A 15666-nucleotide genomic window follows, 5' to 3' on the forward strand; every position below is an offset into this window, starting at 1 on the left:
AAATTGATAGTTTCACCACTTCCGGTGTTTCCTCCATAAAAAAAAAAAAAAAAAAAAAAAAAAAAAGCCGAGGAGCAATGAAACTGACTTAAACCAAGTTTTTTTTTTTCAGTAGGCATAAAACTAATGATACTATGTAATCTAAACTTCTGTAAAATTCATAAATGAACATTACACTCATATAGAATAATCAAGCACTATTGGAATTCTTTACAAACATAATAACAAATATATAAAGTCATACACATTCATCTGTTAATATCATGAGATGCCCGTATTTAGAAAAAACAAAGTGTCTAACAATAGTCGAGGGCGACCCGAAGGTTCTCTTTTCATTAGCTACTACACCAAGGTATAGAAGAGGGTACCACTCCATTCCCAGGATTGTTCTACTTACCTTTAATCCTTTCTATATAATGCTGAGTGTTTAACAAAATGACATCAAGTACCATTTTTTTTAAGGGTTTGGTAGGACTTGATCGAGGATTGAACCTTACGCTTCCAGCCCATTAGCGAACACTTTTACGATTATGCTTTACTAGGATGAGATTTTTCAAATTTGTTTAAATGAAGACATAATTATTCAAGTTTTGTATTTTCTGATTTCTCTTATTTCAATAAAGAGGTGAACAAATATGCAAAAAGGACCTCCACCCACCCTCAAGAAAATGTCAATCAAGCTGGGTAAACAAAAAGTGGAATTTTAGCAAACATTCTTAAAATCAATATTTCAAGGCGTAAGCTGGTGGAATGCATATATTTGCTCATCTACAAATTGTGTCTCTTCGGAAGCTGATTATATTAGGTTTCTCCATGTATTCTTGATTTTCTATCGGAGTCATTGTTTGTTGGTTAATCTCATGTTTCAGCTTGAAAGTACACTTTTGTTGGTCTGTCACGCTTCAATTTCAAAGTGCGTTTTCATTAGTCTGTCACACTTCTGTCCGAAAGTGCATTCCTGCTGGTTTGTCACATTTTTTTTTATCCTTCTCTCTCCCAGAAAGTTTTATTTCTTTAATACATTAGACCCCCGGGATACGGTGGTCCTAGGATACGTTTGTTTTTTTTCCAGGTTACAATGTGGAATATGATGTTTTTCCGGCCCCTGATTACTGTATTTGCTCTGCCTTACAGTGTTATTTATAATGTTATTTGATTATGTACATGTGTATTATATACTGTACCGTGTTTTGTTACTAATTTTTAATGCCGTATCCCGGGGTATTACTGTGTTCTCCAAAGTCCTTGATTCCAAATGTTTCAGAAATAAAATTTTTATTTGCAATTTGTATCACTCTCGAGATTCCGACCTTTCAGTTGTTTGCACTGACACTACACGGGTAAATCGACTTCACATAGTAAATGTGAAACTTGGGTTCTAAGCAGACAAACGATGTTTTCTCTCACACTACTGTCCTACATGTCAAGTAAACACAAAATCTCTTTCATTGAGAATGTCACAAATCATCGTCACCCCCTTCTAATTATACTACAAGCATTCAAACACTTATATTTTCAAAGCAATCGTAATAATACAATTAGACAATGTAGTCTAGATTGTGATGTTATAGCTAGGGCTATGACAGCAGCATATTCTTTTCATTGTTTTGACTCTCGAGTATATATCCGACACAGTTAATCAACCGAGAACCACATCACTCAAAACAATGAAAAGAATATGCTGTTGTTCTTGCCGTAGTTAAAACATAGTACCATTTCTTTGCTTGGGAGGAGGGGAGCAGTATATAAAGCTAAAAGAGAATCACTTGCTTCTGTTGGAAAAATTTCCTCCTAATTCTAAAAGCATCTTTTCATTGGAAACTAATTTAAAATTTAAAAAAAAAAAAAAAGAAAAAAAAAAAAAAGCTATGCTTTTTTTTTGGGGGGGGGGAGTTGAGCAGCAATATGTCTGATCACATTACATTTGAACTTCTGCATGTCAGTACAGTTGGGAACGCAGAAACTCGGAAGGCAGTTACAAAGTCTAGCAGTTCTGGGAAAGAAACTATTAGAGTAGAAGGTTTTCTTACACCTAGAGATCTCTACTGTGTAGGGGTGGGATTTAGCTGCTTGTTGCGTTTGTCAGGGGTATTTACGTCGAGGGGGTACAAGGGCTTGTAGTTTGTCGGAGCATCCACCATTAAAATACTTGTAGAACTGGCAGAGGGATGCAAAATTTCGTCGCTGGAACAGAGGCTGAAGCTTAGATGATAGTTCAGGACTTATCAAGCTGGCAACTCTCTTTTGAACCTTGTCCAGGAGCAAGACACTAGTAGTAAATGCACCAGCTCAAATGTGACAACAATACTCCATACATGGGCGAATGGTAGCCCTCTAGAAGTACAGGATACCTTCAGGCATAAGTAACTTTCTAGCAAGGTAGAGAGAGCCCACCTTCCTCGCAGTGGCCCTGGCAATGCTCTCGATGTATCTGTTCCAACTCATATTCCCTACGAAGATTAAGCCAAGGAGTTTGAAAGAAATACTTTCAAGTAATATATCTTTAGCCATAGCTATTGGTGGTTGAGAAGGATTTTTGTAATTATTGAAGGAAACAAGCTTAGTCTTGGCAGTACTGAATGTGACTATCCGTTTTTGTCCGCATTCCACTACTAATTGGAGGTCTTCCTCTCGTGTTTCTGCCATTTCCTTAGATCTGTGTTCATTTGTTTTCCCCTTGTGCCTATTACAGAGTGTGGTGTCATCAGCAAATATACACATCTCAGAGACAATTTTATGAGGGAGGTCATTTATGAATATTAGAAATAATAAAGGTCCAAGGATAGACCTCTGAAGTACACCCACATTTATATAACATTGTTTAGACGTACGACCATACAGAACAAATGTAAACAAAGCATCGTTGAAATATAGATTTTCCAGGAAAAGGCCATCCTGCCAGGGTAACATTTAACATAATGTTGTCGCTGGACGATGCAATGTGATAATGTGATTGGAAATGGTTTATAACCATTCTGAAAGCACAAAATCCATTATTCATTAATTCCCAGTAATCTAACAGCCAAGCAGATCTAACCAGAACTCGGCCAGGGAGAGTCCGTTAATTCAAACTGTGTTGTAGAAAGGACTAACGGGAAATGTATGTGAAGAAAAACTAAACACTGACGATATCTCGTTAAAAGCTGTGGTGCTTGTGCAAAAGACATAAAAAAAACTCAAGGATATTGAAAAAGAACTATATTGTACGTACCCGTTATGTAAATTGCTTAATTTGATCAAGTAATTTTTTTTTTTTTTTTTACAGAGGAAAATCAAACTGATCTTATCATGGCCATGTTGGCTATTTTCGCGGACGACGAGAGGGGGAGGGGCGTCAACAGTGGTAACTCCAATCATCCCTTAAAGTTTGTTAAAATTTGATGAGATTATTTTGAAACATGGGCAGAAAAAATACCTAGATAAATATTTTAGGGTTTTTTTCACTTATTTTACAGAGTTTCTCTGTCCTTTTTTTTTAATCCTTTTCATTTAATCCTTTGTTAATTACTTTTCATTTAAAGGCACCCCCATCTCGGCCGCAGAAATAGCTAAGATGGGCGCGATACAATCGATCTCATTAAAATTTGATTTTTCTCTAAAAAAGAAAAAACTTGATCAAATTTAGCGATTTTTTTAATGAGAACTTTATTCTATAACGGCTTTGTACAATATAGTTCTTTTTCAATATCTTTGTTTTTTAATGTGTTTGGTAAACTGCACAAGCACCAAAGCTGTTCCTAATGTAGGAGATTTCCAGGTTACAGTGAAGAGAAGATGAGAAAAAAAACATTCAGTGAGTGAATGGCGTTAAATGTGTATTAATTTGGAATGTGACGGTCCTAGGAATTAATATAAGATTGTTTGATAATAGATCATGTGAAAGATAAGTTACGCAAAACTGGCAACAAATAGTGGCTAATAGTCTAGGCACGTCGAAAACGGAAGGAGGGAGTGAGTAAGTATTTTTTGATGGAGTCGCTCTTTAAAAAATCTACCAAAAATCAAGTAATTATCTAATCAATGCAAAATTTTCACAGCTTATTAAATGAAGAATGAACTTTATAACAGTACACTTGTTTCTTTCATAATCGATATATATATATATATATATATATATTGTCTACAACCCCTCCCTTTATTTGTGGTTGCAAATATTCTTAAAATAATCAGCCGAAACTGAACAAAATATATCGTATTGTGGGGAGACTGAGGATTGTAGGTAAAAAAAAAACAAAAAAACTTGTGCACGTATCAGATTTTAAGGTTAAAAATCCGAATTTTGAATGTGTTTAATTTTTCATCTTTTGAAGTGTGAAATTCTTTCAATATGTTAATAATAATTAGCTTTCAGATTAGCAAAAAAAAAAAAAAATATATATATATTCCATCATTCTTATGAAAAAACACTACTTTCATATCTTTGAAAAGATAATTAATAATTTTCTTTTAGTGAGCCCAATATTGCTAATATACCATTAAATAGAAAATGCTTTAAAGAATCGATACTAAAAAAGAAAAAAACAGAATGGATGAATAACTGCGCATTTTGCTAAAAATACAATATTTTTTTTTTGGCAATTTGTCGTTACATGATATTACCTCAGCTACAGTAGACCATAAGGCTTACAAACAAATGTGTTCATATTTACAAACAGTTGTTATCTCCCCCTTTTCCTTTTTGCTGTGAATTGTGCTTGACTTAGTTTAAGTGTGGAGGACTTGCATCTACCACACTATCTTGTCCAGAAACATTAGGTTCTGATGGCAAGACAGAGTCAAGAATGACCAAGCATGATACTAGATGCAGGAGTTGTCTTCAATAGATACGACGCCTAGCATTTCCAAAGTGGTCACTCATCTGATACTGCCCAGCCTCATTGTTGCTTAATTTCAGGGGTTATGTAGGCAACAAATATATATATATATATATATATATATATATATATATATATATATATATATATATATTGCTTGTGAAAAAAGAATTAAACCCTTAAAAAGTTGATTTTTCACTTAATTGTCAAAACAAACGTAAAAACTACATGGAAATTTACAGGATTAAATGAACTTCATTAGTCCTGTAAAAGCTACTGTAGTTTCTTCCAAACTATCATTAAATTTTAGATTTTTTAATTTCGCAACATGAAATCTATAGAGTAAGAGAAAAGATAGAAATTATTTGAAATTTAGGTACTTATGTTATAATATTTTTGCATACTCTACTAGCAAACAATCCTAAATCTTGTTTAGACAAAAAAAAAATAAAATAAAATAATAATTGATTCAAAAACCTTTTAAAAAATATTTATAGGGGTTATCTATCGAGTCAAAAATAGTGGTGAATGGCGTTTTTCTGGAAAATTTAAAAATTAAAATTCTATTAAAAATAGTTTAATATTATTCTGCTTTTCATGTGATAAAATTCAGGTTTTTATCTTTCTGGGGAAAAAAAGTTGCTCAAGAATAATGGATTTTAATAGATTTTAATTTGGTTTTAAAAAACAGCTTGGTTTTTCTTTCATTTTTTGGCTGTGCCTATAATTGTCTGATCATATTGAATTTGTATGTGGCATATGGGTTTGCAAAGATAAAACTTTTTTCTGGGAGGGGGAGGAGAGGGGGTAATTGCATCTATTTTATTATATGTATCTATGCAAGAATAAGAAGATAAGAAAAAGATAGAAAATAGATTAGAAGAAGAATATGAAGATAGATGCAGATAGAAGAAAGAAGAAGAAGAAGAAGAAGAAGAAGAAGACTAAAACAGGAAGTTTGGTTTGGTAAGCGGAACATTTTTACATCAATACGAGGTTTTGGCCTGACACCGTCTGAGTTGTCAACATTCATTTTGCTAAAAATCTTTTATTTGAATATTTTTTTTTAATTTACTAGAATATTTTTTTAAATAAAAATTAAATATCAAGTAAAAATGGGATTTTGGTACTTGTACAGTTTAAATCAAGATATTAAAAAATGAAAATATCGAAAAAAGTTATAGTGTATGTATCCATCATGGACTGAAGTTCTCTGAAAAAAAAAAAAAAAAAAAAAAAAATCACAATTTGATCTAGCACTTTTTTTTTTTTTTACAGTGGAAAAACATGTTTTTATGACGGCGCGCTGACGGTAGATTTTTAAAACATGCCACAAAGAGATAACTCAGTCTAAAGCGCCAACACCTATCCCCCCTCCCTATATTAAATTATAGCTTTTCTTCTTCTGTGTCATTTCTTCTTCTTGTGTGTATTTTAATTTCAAGAACGGTCGATAAAGGGCGTGTGTCAGTCGAACAGGGGTCAGTCAATAAATCGTATCACTCATTGAAAAAAAAAAAAAAAAAAAAAAAAACAATATTAAAAATTTCTATAAATTTATTATTAAAAATTTCTATAAACTTTTATAAATAAATAAAAACTTCTATATTAAAATTATATTTTGCTCTATTGATAAACCAAAAATCATGTTGATATATGTTTATACAATCTTACTGTGAAAAAAAAAAACTGTGTAAAAAAATATTCTTAAATCTCTATAAATGTTTCATATTTTTTAAATTCTATTTTGTTACATTTTGCTAAAATTATATTTTAATATTTTTTATACAATCTTATTGTGAAAAAATAAATAAATAAAAACAAAAAATAAGTATATGTTGCTACATTATACACTCGTACAGGAAAAAAACCAATAATTCTAAAAACAATCTATAAATGTTTCATGTTTTTTACATTTTATTTTCACTTATAAATCACTCATTTAAAGGAAATAATATTAAAACATTAAAATTATATTTTTTTATAAAATAAATGTTTCACTTTTTCTATATTTTGGGGTTATTTATTTCGTTATTATATATTTTTGCGTTCTCGGAGATACTTATTTATATTTGAGGTTCACTAGGTGTGTCAGAAATTTCGTGTAAATATTGAATAATTCCACCCCGTCTTTCCAAGCTTATAACTACTCGAAAAATGTAATTCAAGCACTAATTTTTTTTTCAATTAAAGGAGCAAGGACCAAGGTTTCATTTAAAAAAAGATAACAAAAGAAAAAACAAACACCGTGGTTTTAAAAAAAAAAAGGTTTTAAACTTCAGACTTTACAGGTAAATTTCTAAAAGCAAGGGGGAATCTTGTTCGAACAGGTTTTTTCCTCGCATATACACACCCACATGTACGCACGCACATACGCACAGACACGTACATATATTCATGTTCACGTATATACACTCACATTCTTGTGCATATACACACACGCTAACGTACACACACATACACACTCATGGGAAACGTCACATCGCCTGAAAGGAATTCTAGACATGTGCAGTCAGAACACTCATCCCGATAGAAAAGTCAACAACACCATTCAGCTTCCTTTTTTTCTTCCCTTTTTGCCTGGGTTCGTCAACCAGGCAAGTTTCGCGTCCACAGCTCTTGGCTTGAAGACATTTCCACGTGGACGAGTACCACCATGAACGCACGGTTTTGCTGAGGCCAACACTCTCTCTCTCTTTCCCTTTCTACATGCAGGACTGCCATTTCTCATCCCCTACTTCATTCCTTTCTTTTCCACGCGTTAGTCATCAACGACTGAATGAACATTTGTTCCACCTAAACCTTTTATTTTCGACAAAAAATAAACATGTTTATTTTATCCAGCAATTGAGTTTTGTTTCCTTCTTTCCATTCGTTTCATTATTTTCTTTTGTAGCGAGTTAGGGTATTTATATTCTGGCCTGCAACAAACGATGGTGACCCCATTATTTTAAAATGAAATGAATGCTTTTGAACGAAACGCGCAGTGTAAAAAAAAACAAAAAAAACAAACTTCGAGTCGACCACGAGGAGGAACATTTTCAAACCGCGCACAAAATAAAAATAAAAACCAAAATGGAACTTCAACAGACAGACTCCTACAACTAAAGTCAGCGGTTGAAAAGCTTTCAAAGCAGCTAGCTGACGCACTTCAAACGCGTCAACATTATCCCAGAAACCACAACGACATGCGACGAAGTTACAGACAAAGAAGTTTAAGCAGGAACCGGTCCACATCACGAGATAGACAAGATGTTTGTTTCTACCACAGGAGATTTGGCGTTGACGCAAGAAAATGCACTGCGCATTCAAAAAACCAGCAAAGAGAAACGAACCTTCCAGCCAGTAACGACGACGAAGCACAAAAAAAAAGTTGTCTGTTTTATATCCGTGACAAAATTCACGGATATAACTTTTTAATAGAGACCGGAGCGGAAATCAGTGTCATACCGACACCGCATAGCCACCCAACAGGGACTTAATTTTTCAGCCTACAAGCCGCCAACCATATGAAAATACCCACTTTTGGTGAGAAAACTTTAAATTTAAACCTAGGAATGTGAAGGAATTTTTTCTGAAATTTCACCATAGCCAGCGTGACCACTCCAATTTTGGGAGCAGACTTTTTAGCCCATTTCAACCTATCTGCCGACATGACACATCACACATTGACAGACAACGAAACAAAGATTTCAGTGCAAGGAACTACCTCAAAATTTTTAACCACCAGAATCAGCGCTGCCCTACCCAAAGATTTACACGTCCACCGGTTACTCCAAAAATTTCCTCAACTTTCCCAGCCGTTTAAAAACACAGACCCCATGAAGCATAGCGCTAAGCACTATATTAAGACCACAGGACCGCCCATCTATTCAACCCCCAGACGCTTGAAACCGAATACAAATTGGCAAAATCCAAGTTTCAAAACCTACTCCACATGGGAATAATACGGCCCTCGAAAAGTGCTTGGTCATCACCACTCCACATGGTGCAGAAAGCTGACAACACCACATGGCGCCCGTGCGGAGATTTTAGACACTTAAACAGGAAAACAGTTCCGGATAGATATCCTATCCCCCACATCCATGACTTCGCCAATGGACTCGAAGGCGCCACAATTTTCTCCAAACTGGACCTCGTAAAGGCAAATTCCAGTCGCGGAAGAAGACATCCATAAAACCGCACTAACCACACCATTTGGCCTTTATGAGTTCCTAAGGATGCCTTTCGGGTTGAGAAACGCCTGTCAAACTTTCCAGCGTTTGATTGAAAAAGTTTTCAGAGGTCTGCTGTTCATATTCACATATGTGGACGATGTTTTAATCGCCAGCAGAAACCTCGAAGAACACCGGCTACACCTGGAACAAATTTTCGAAAAACTGTCACATTTCGGTCTTAAACTAAACACTGATAAATGTGTTTTTGGTCACCAGGAAGTTCAATTTCTCGGTCATTTAATTGACAAGGATGGAATCTCCCCTTTGCCTCAAATTTCCCTCTACCGACATCTGTCAGACAAGTACGTCGTTTTGTAGGCATAATTAACTATTATCGACGCTTTTTGCCGAACTGTTCCACATTACTCGCACCTTTAACGGACTTGTTAAAAAAACGAACCAAAAACCAACAGTTAGTTTTGGAAGGACCTGCACTACAGGCCTTTGAATAATCGAAAACTGCTTTCGCAAACTTCAGCAAACTTACATATATCCAAGATAGCGATACAACAGAACTTACACTTACGACGGACGCATCGGAAATAGCAGTAGGAGCTGTCATTCACCAAATTTCTGACAAAAAAAATGACCTCTATTTCATTCTTCTCTGCCAAGTTAAACAAAGCACACACCAAATATAGCACTTTCTCGAGAGAGTTACTTGCAATTTACCTTGCAATTAAGCACTTTAAATATGTCCTCGAAGGCAGAAAATTTTCCATTTATACGGATCATAAACCTCTAACATTTGCTCTACACACACGTCGACAAATATGGTCCACGAGAAATTTGACATCTGGACTTTATAGCCCAATATTCTACCGATATACGGTATGTAAAAGGACAAGAAAACGTTGTAGCTGATGCTTTATCTCGTGCAACAATTGCTTCTGTAAATTCCACTCCACTAAGTATGGAATTAATAGCACAATAGCAATTAACCGATACCATGCTCCCAGCTATAATGGACAAAACTTCACTGAAGCTAAAAGAAATGCCGATACCATTTGGAACAATAAATTTCTATTGCGTGATTTCACAAAAACACCCTCACCCTTATATTTCACCCAGCCTCAGACGACAAATTTTCCAGTACTTCCACAATTTGTCCCACCCAGAAAAACGTGCCACTGTGAAATTAATAGTGGAACGTTTTGTTTGGCCAAATATGAATACGGACATCCGTAGTTAGACTAAAACTTGCATTCCTTGCCAAAAAAAGGCACACAAAATCACCTTCAGGAACTTTCAGTGTACCAGACGCTAGGTTTACTCATGCTCATATCGACTTGGTTGGACCCTTGCCCACTTCAAAAGGACACACCCACATCCTTACTATAGTTGATAGATTCAGCAGATGGCCGACAGCAATACCAGTGAAAGATATCAGCTGCAACAATAGCCAGAGCGATTTTACAAGATTAGATAGCGATTTTCGGAGTGCCCTCCATAATCACAACAGACAGGGGCTCACAGTTTCAATCAACTCTTTTCACTGAATTCAACCATTCGTTGGGAACAAAGCAAATTAAGACTACTGCCTACCATCCTTGCACAAACGGTATGGTGGAACGATTTCATAGACAATTAAAAGCATCTTTGGCTATGAACGAAAACAAATCAGACTGGTCAGACAATTTGCCACTCATTCTCCTAGCAATTCGGAACACTGTGAAGAAGATTTGCAGAGCACACCTGCAGAATTAGTTTTCGGATCAGCACTGATTTTACCAGGACAATTCTGCAAAAACAATACAGACATTTCTCCAACGACAATTTTTGTGACGGATTTAAAACATAAAATGTCACGATTAAAATTCACTCCAACCAAAAAGCCAGACACAAACATTTCCGTTCCAAGCGATATTCACACCTGTAAATATGTTTTTATCAGGAACAACGCAGTCAAAAAACCACTGTCCCAATTATTCCGGACCTTATCTAGTTCTCGACAGAAGTGAAAAGTATTTTACCATTTTAAAAAGAGATAAAACAGACACTATTGCAATAGACAGACTTAAACCTGCATTCAAAGACGAACAATTACACATTTCTCCTAGTCTAATATAAGAACATACACACTCAGAAACGGACAAAGTAATTACAAAAGACAACACACCATAAAAACTGGTCGAAAAGTTCATTGGCCAAAACATTTCAAACAATACATAACTTATTAAAAAAATATATACATATACATAAAAAAAATAAAAACGAAATACGTTTCTCTTGTATATATATATTTTTTTCTCTCCCCCAGGTGGGGGAGTCTTGTTCGAACAGGTTTTCCTCGCATATACACATCCACATGTACGCATGCACATACGCACAGACACATACATATATTCACGTTCACGTATATAAACTCACATTCTTGTGCATACACACACACGCTAACATGCGCACATGTACACACACATGGGAAACGTCACTTCCCCTGAAAGGAATTCTAGACATGCGCAGTCAGAACACTCATCCCGATAGAAAAGTCAACAACACCATTCAACTTCCTTTTTTTTCTTCCCTTTTTGCCTGGGTTCGTCAACCAGGCAAGTTTCGCGTCCACGGCTTGAAGACATTTCCACATGGACGAGTACCACCATGAACGCACGGTTTTGCTGAGGCCAACACTCTCTCTCTCTCTTTCCCTTTCTACATGAGGGACTGCCATTTCTTGTCCCTTACTTCATTCCTTTCTTTTCCACGCGTTAGTCGTCAATGACTGAATGAACACTTATTCCACCTAAACCTTTTATTTTCGACAGAAAATAAATGACATGTTTATTTTATCCAGCAATTGAGATTTGTTTCCTTCTTTCCATTCGTTTCATTATTTTCTTTTGTAGCGAGTTAGGGTATTTATATTCTGGCCTGCAACACACCTTCCCCATGTTGAGAATGGCTTTCTAAATAACGTTATCATTTCAGCACGGTAACAAAAGTGCATAAGTACCAAAAAGTGTGAAATCATTTACATCGCTTTAAAATAGTTTAAATTAAACTTAAAACGTTATGACAGATTGGTAAGATAAATAGTTCACAGATGGCGGCCCAGTAGGATTGTCAGAAGCCGCCATTAAAAAAGGAGTGATTAATTAGACTCGTATCTTCCGAAGCTTATAACAATATGAATAATGTAATTTAAACCTTACTGTTATTTTTCAATAAAAGGAGCAAAGACCAAACTTTAAAATAAAAGTTTTATCGAAAAATATACAATATTTGTGTTTTAAATCGGTTTTCTTTAAAAAAGATTTCACGAAATTCAAGGAATTTTAGCTTAATCTAAATATAATAAATATATATAAATTTAAAAAAATCACTTACCTATATAAAATAATCAATGGATGCTTCCATTCTTCATTTATGAGAATTTGTCCATATTTATATTCCATGTATTTTTTAAATAAAAGAATTTTTTTAAAAATACCATTTGAAAAGACTGCCATTACGTAAGCATTAACCGGTGTTAGGAAGCCAGTGTTTCTCTTGCCTTTCTTCCTGTTTTGTAATATGGATGGATAAAAGGGCTATAAAACGTAAAAACAACACATACGCGTGAGCTGTCAAGCCTTGTTCGTGAAAAAAATATAGATCACCGTAGTTTCAAAATGATCACATTTTACTTATCAGTTTTTGCCCTAAAAAAAAAAAAAAAAAAAACACTCGACGAATTTTCGATTTTTTTTTTTTCTTCTCTCAAAGAAATACATGAGTTTTTGATTTAATATAAGTCTGTAGTTGGTACTCTAATGTTTTATTCTTAAAAAAAAAAAAATTTTCTGAACCTTATTTATGCATTTATTTTTTGGAAGGGCCAAAGTATTCGTAAACCATAATCCGTTGCACGCTTATTGCCGTCTGCTATTTGTTTTTCTTAAACATTTTTATCGCATCGTAAACCGATTTGACCAATAAATACTAAAATGCTAATGTTCTGAATACCTATTCTTTACAAGTACTATATCATTATAATCTTGAGTTACTGTTCTTCCGTGGGTAGCCACTTTGTTGACTTGTTTATAAAGATCGCGACTATATATATATATATATATATATATATATATATATATATATATATATGTGTGTGTGTGTGTGTGTGTGTGTGGGTGTGTGTGTGTGTGTGTGTGTGTGTGTATCGGCGTTTGTCATATACGTACACGGAGTTTCACGTGCTTTAGGTTTTGTTAAAGTAAGTCGTTTGGGAATAATGCCAACAACTTATTTCACTCTGAATAATTTACGGGGCTGAAATAGGAATTTACTCTCTAATACGTTCTTTGCTCACTATAATTCATTATTATTATTATTATTATTATTATTATAAATATTTATTAGATATATGGAATGACGAGCAATTGAATATATGCAGGGGATATGTTAAAAGTTGCTGAAAAGGAGGTTTTTAAACGTTTTGTTTTTAATTTAAAATAATTACGAACTCGTAGTTCGTATGCTTGCTGCAGTATTATAAGTAAAACTCGAGCTAGTGTACCGTCGGACCGATCAACATTTCTAAACTACACGACAAGATCACAAAAAAAAAAAAAGAAAACATAATAAATCATAAATAAATAAATAAATGAAAACGTTTATTTCTTTTGTACTTACGAGAAGATTTCTCCTCGCCATGTAAATATAGCCCTCTGATTCAACGGTGTTTATGAAAGAAATCGCTCTCGTAAAAAATAGACCCTGGACGGTGTTTATCGAAAAAGTGTTCACCCATAACTTTCGATCATGAATGTCGGGTACATATGCAGGCAGAGCCAGGTAAATTCCCCGAGTTTTGCCGACGAACTACGGAATTTACCGAAATATGCAGACAATAAATTGTGCCGTTTACTTTCTTAGATTTCTGATTTGTACGCGTTAAAGTCCTTCTGTTAAGGCGAAATCGTTTCTTTTCATTTAGTTTGCATAACACCCGTCTAGCTGAATCCACTGAAAAATTTCCCCCACTCTATATCTGTGCCTAAATCAAAACGCGGATTCCATGAACAAAGCTTCTTTCTTAGAACTGCACGCCTGTGGAACTCTGTTCCGTCTGCCTGCTTCCCTCCGGACTACAACTTGGATGTCTTCAAGTCCAATGTTAACAAATTCCTAATGAACCGCCCCCCTTAAGTAAACACTTCAGCAAATCTCCTCACTAACTTAATGTACTTGCAATAACCCTTATCCCTGAGTGGCTTCCGGGCCTTGATAAGTGGTGATCACTGTGTAAAAAAAAAAAAAAAAAAATTCTAAAAAATGCTTAAAATTGTAATGTGTGCCTTAGACACACACTGCGAATAAAATATTAAAAAACTCGTAATTTCTCTGTTAAAAGTGGGTTGTTTATTTTCTTTACGGATTATACTTCCAAAATAAACTATTAAAGTTGTTTTAAAAGTAATAGAAATATTTTTTTTAAACTAATGAAATTAATTGAATTTTACGAGCTCAGTATTTTTCAATTTTTAAACTTAAAAAATCTATCAAAATTTTTCTATTGATTCAATTTTTACGATATTTGCAAAATTTGTGAAATTTTATGCTCTTTTCAATAAACCGAATATAATATTTTAGACAAACGTTTTTTTTAATTCACGCCCCCCCCCCCCGTTTTCAAGTGTCTATTAAAAAGTAAATAATTAATTTACTCACCAAAGTTTTATATACCACAAATTGAAGATAAAAGATCAATAAATAATATATTCAAATTCAAAAGAAAAGTAGTGTTTTTTTTTAGAAATTTACCTGTAAAGTCCGAAGTTTAAAACTTTTTTTTTTAAACCATGTTTGTTTTTTCTTTTGTTATTTTTTTTTTTTTTTGATTGAAACCTTGGTCCTTGCTCCTTTAATTGAAAAAAAAAAAAAATTAGGGCTCGAATTACATTTTTCGAGTAGTTATAAGCTTGGAAAGACAGGGGGTTGAATGATTTCACGCCTCCCATTTTGAAATGTCTATTAAAAAGTAAATCATTAATTTACTCACCAAAGTGTTATATATCACAAATTGAAGATAAATGATCAATAAATAATATATTCAAATTTAAAACAAAAAAGTAGTGTTTTTTTAGAAATTTACCTGTAAAGTCCGAAGTTTAAAAACTTAAAAAAAAAAAAAACACGTTGTTCGTTTTTTTTTGTTTTGTTTTTTTTTTTTTTTTAATGAAACCTTGGTCCTTACTCCTTTAATTGAAAAAAAATTAGGGCTTGAATTACATTTTTCGAGGAGTTATAAGCTTGGAAAAACGAGGTGGAATTATTCAATATTTTTCACGAAATTTCTGACACACCTAGTGTCTTACTCGGTATTACTCACACACACACACACACACACACACACACAAAAGCACTGGAAACTTACCAATAATAATTTAAAAAAGAAAAAAAAAAGCGCTTGTTAAGATAGTCGAAAGATCAATTTTTTAAGTAAAAAAAAAAAAGAGAAAACAATATACTTACTTAATTGGCAATTAATAACTGCCATGTCAAAAATATTGATATTTCCAAATATTACGAAAAGTCATTGAGTACGACTGCTATTGTGTTTATAGTTAAAAAAATAAAAAAATAAAAAAAAGCATAGGTTAGAAATGTTGGAAGCCATAAAAATATTCGTTTAGAGTTATGATGTCCTCCTCCTC

At 33.9% G+C, this 15666-nt stretch overlaps 1 protein-coding gene across 4 annotated transcripts in view; it reads right to left on the reverse strand.

The window, feature by feature from the left end:
- The window catches only part of LOC145295970 (uncharacterized), a 295111-nt gene that overhangs the window by 69368 nt on the left and 210077 nt on the right, over window positions 1-15666 (reverse strand). The window contains exon 1 of one of the 4 annotated variants that reach the window (XM_080141897.1): window positions 13643-13816. The exons of 2 other annotated variants lie outside the window; for them this stretch is intronic. In XM_080141897.1, coding sequence (XP_079998023.1) covers window positions 13643-13663 — 21 coding nt within the window. In that variant the 5' untranslated portion in view covers window positions 13664-13816. Of the gene's footprint in view, window positions 1-13642; window positions 13817-15666 lie in introns of those variants that run through there. One more of the 4 variants, XM_080141900.1, reaches the window with a different exon arrangement.

This window comes from Euprymna scolopes, chromosome 16 (assembly GCF_053919585.1).
Source record: "Euprymna scolopes isolate OS-2025 chromosome 16, ASM5391958v1, whole genome shotgun sequence".
NCBI classification, from domain to species: domain Eukaryota; kingdom Metazoa; phylum Mollusca; class Cephalopoda; order Sepiida; family Sepiolidae; genus Euprymna; species Euprymna scolopes.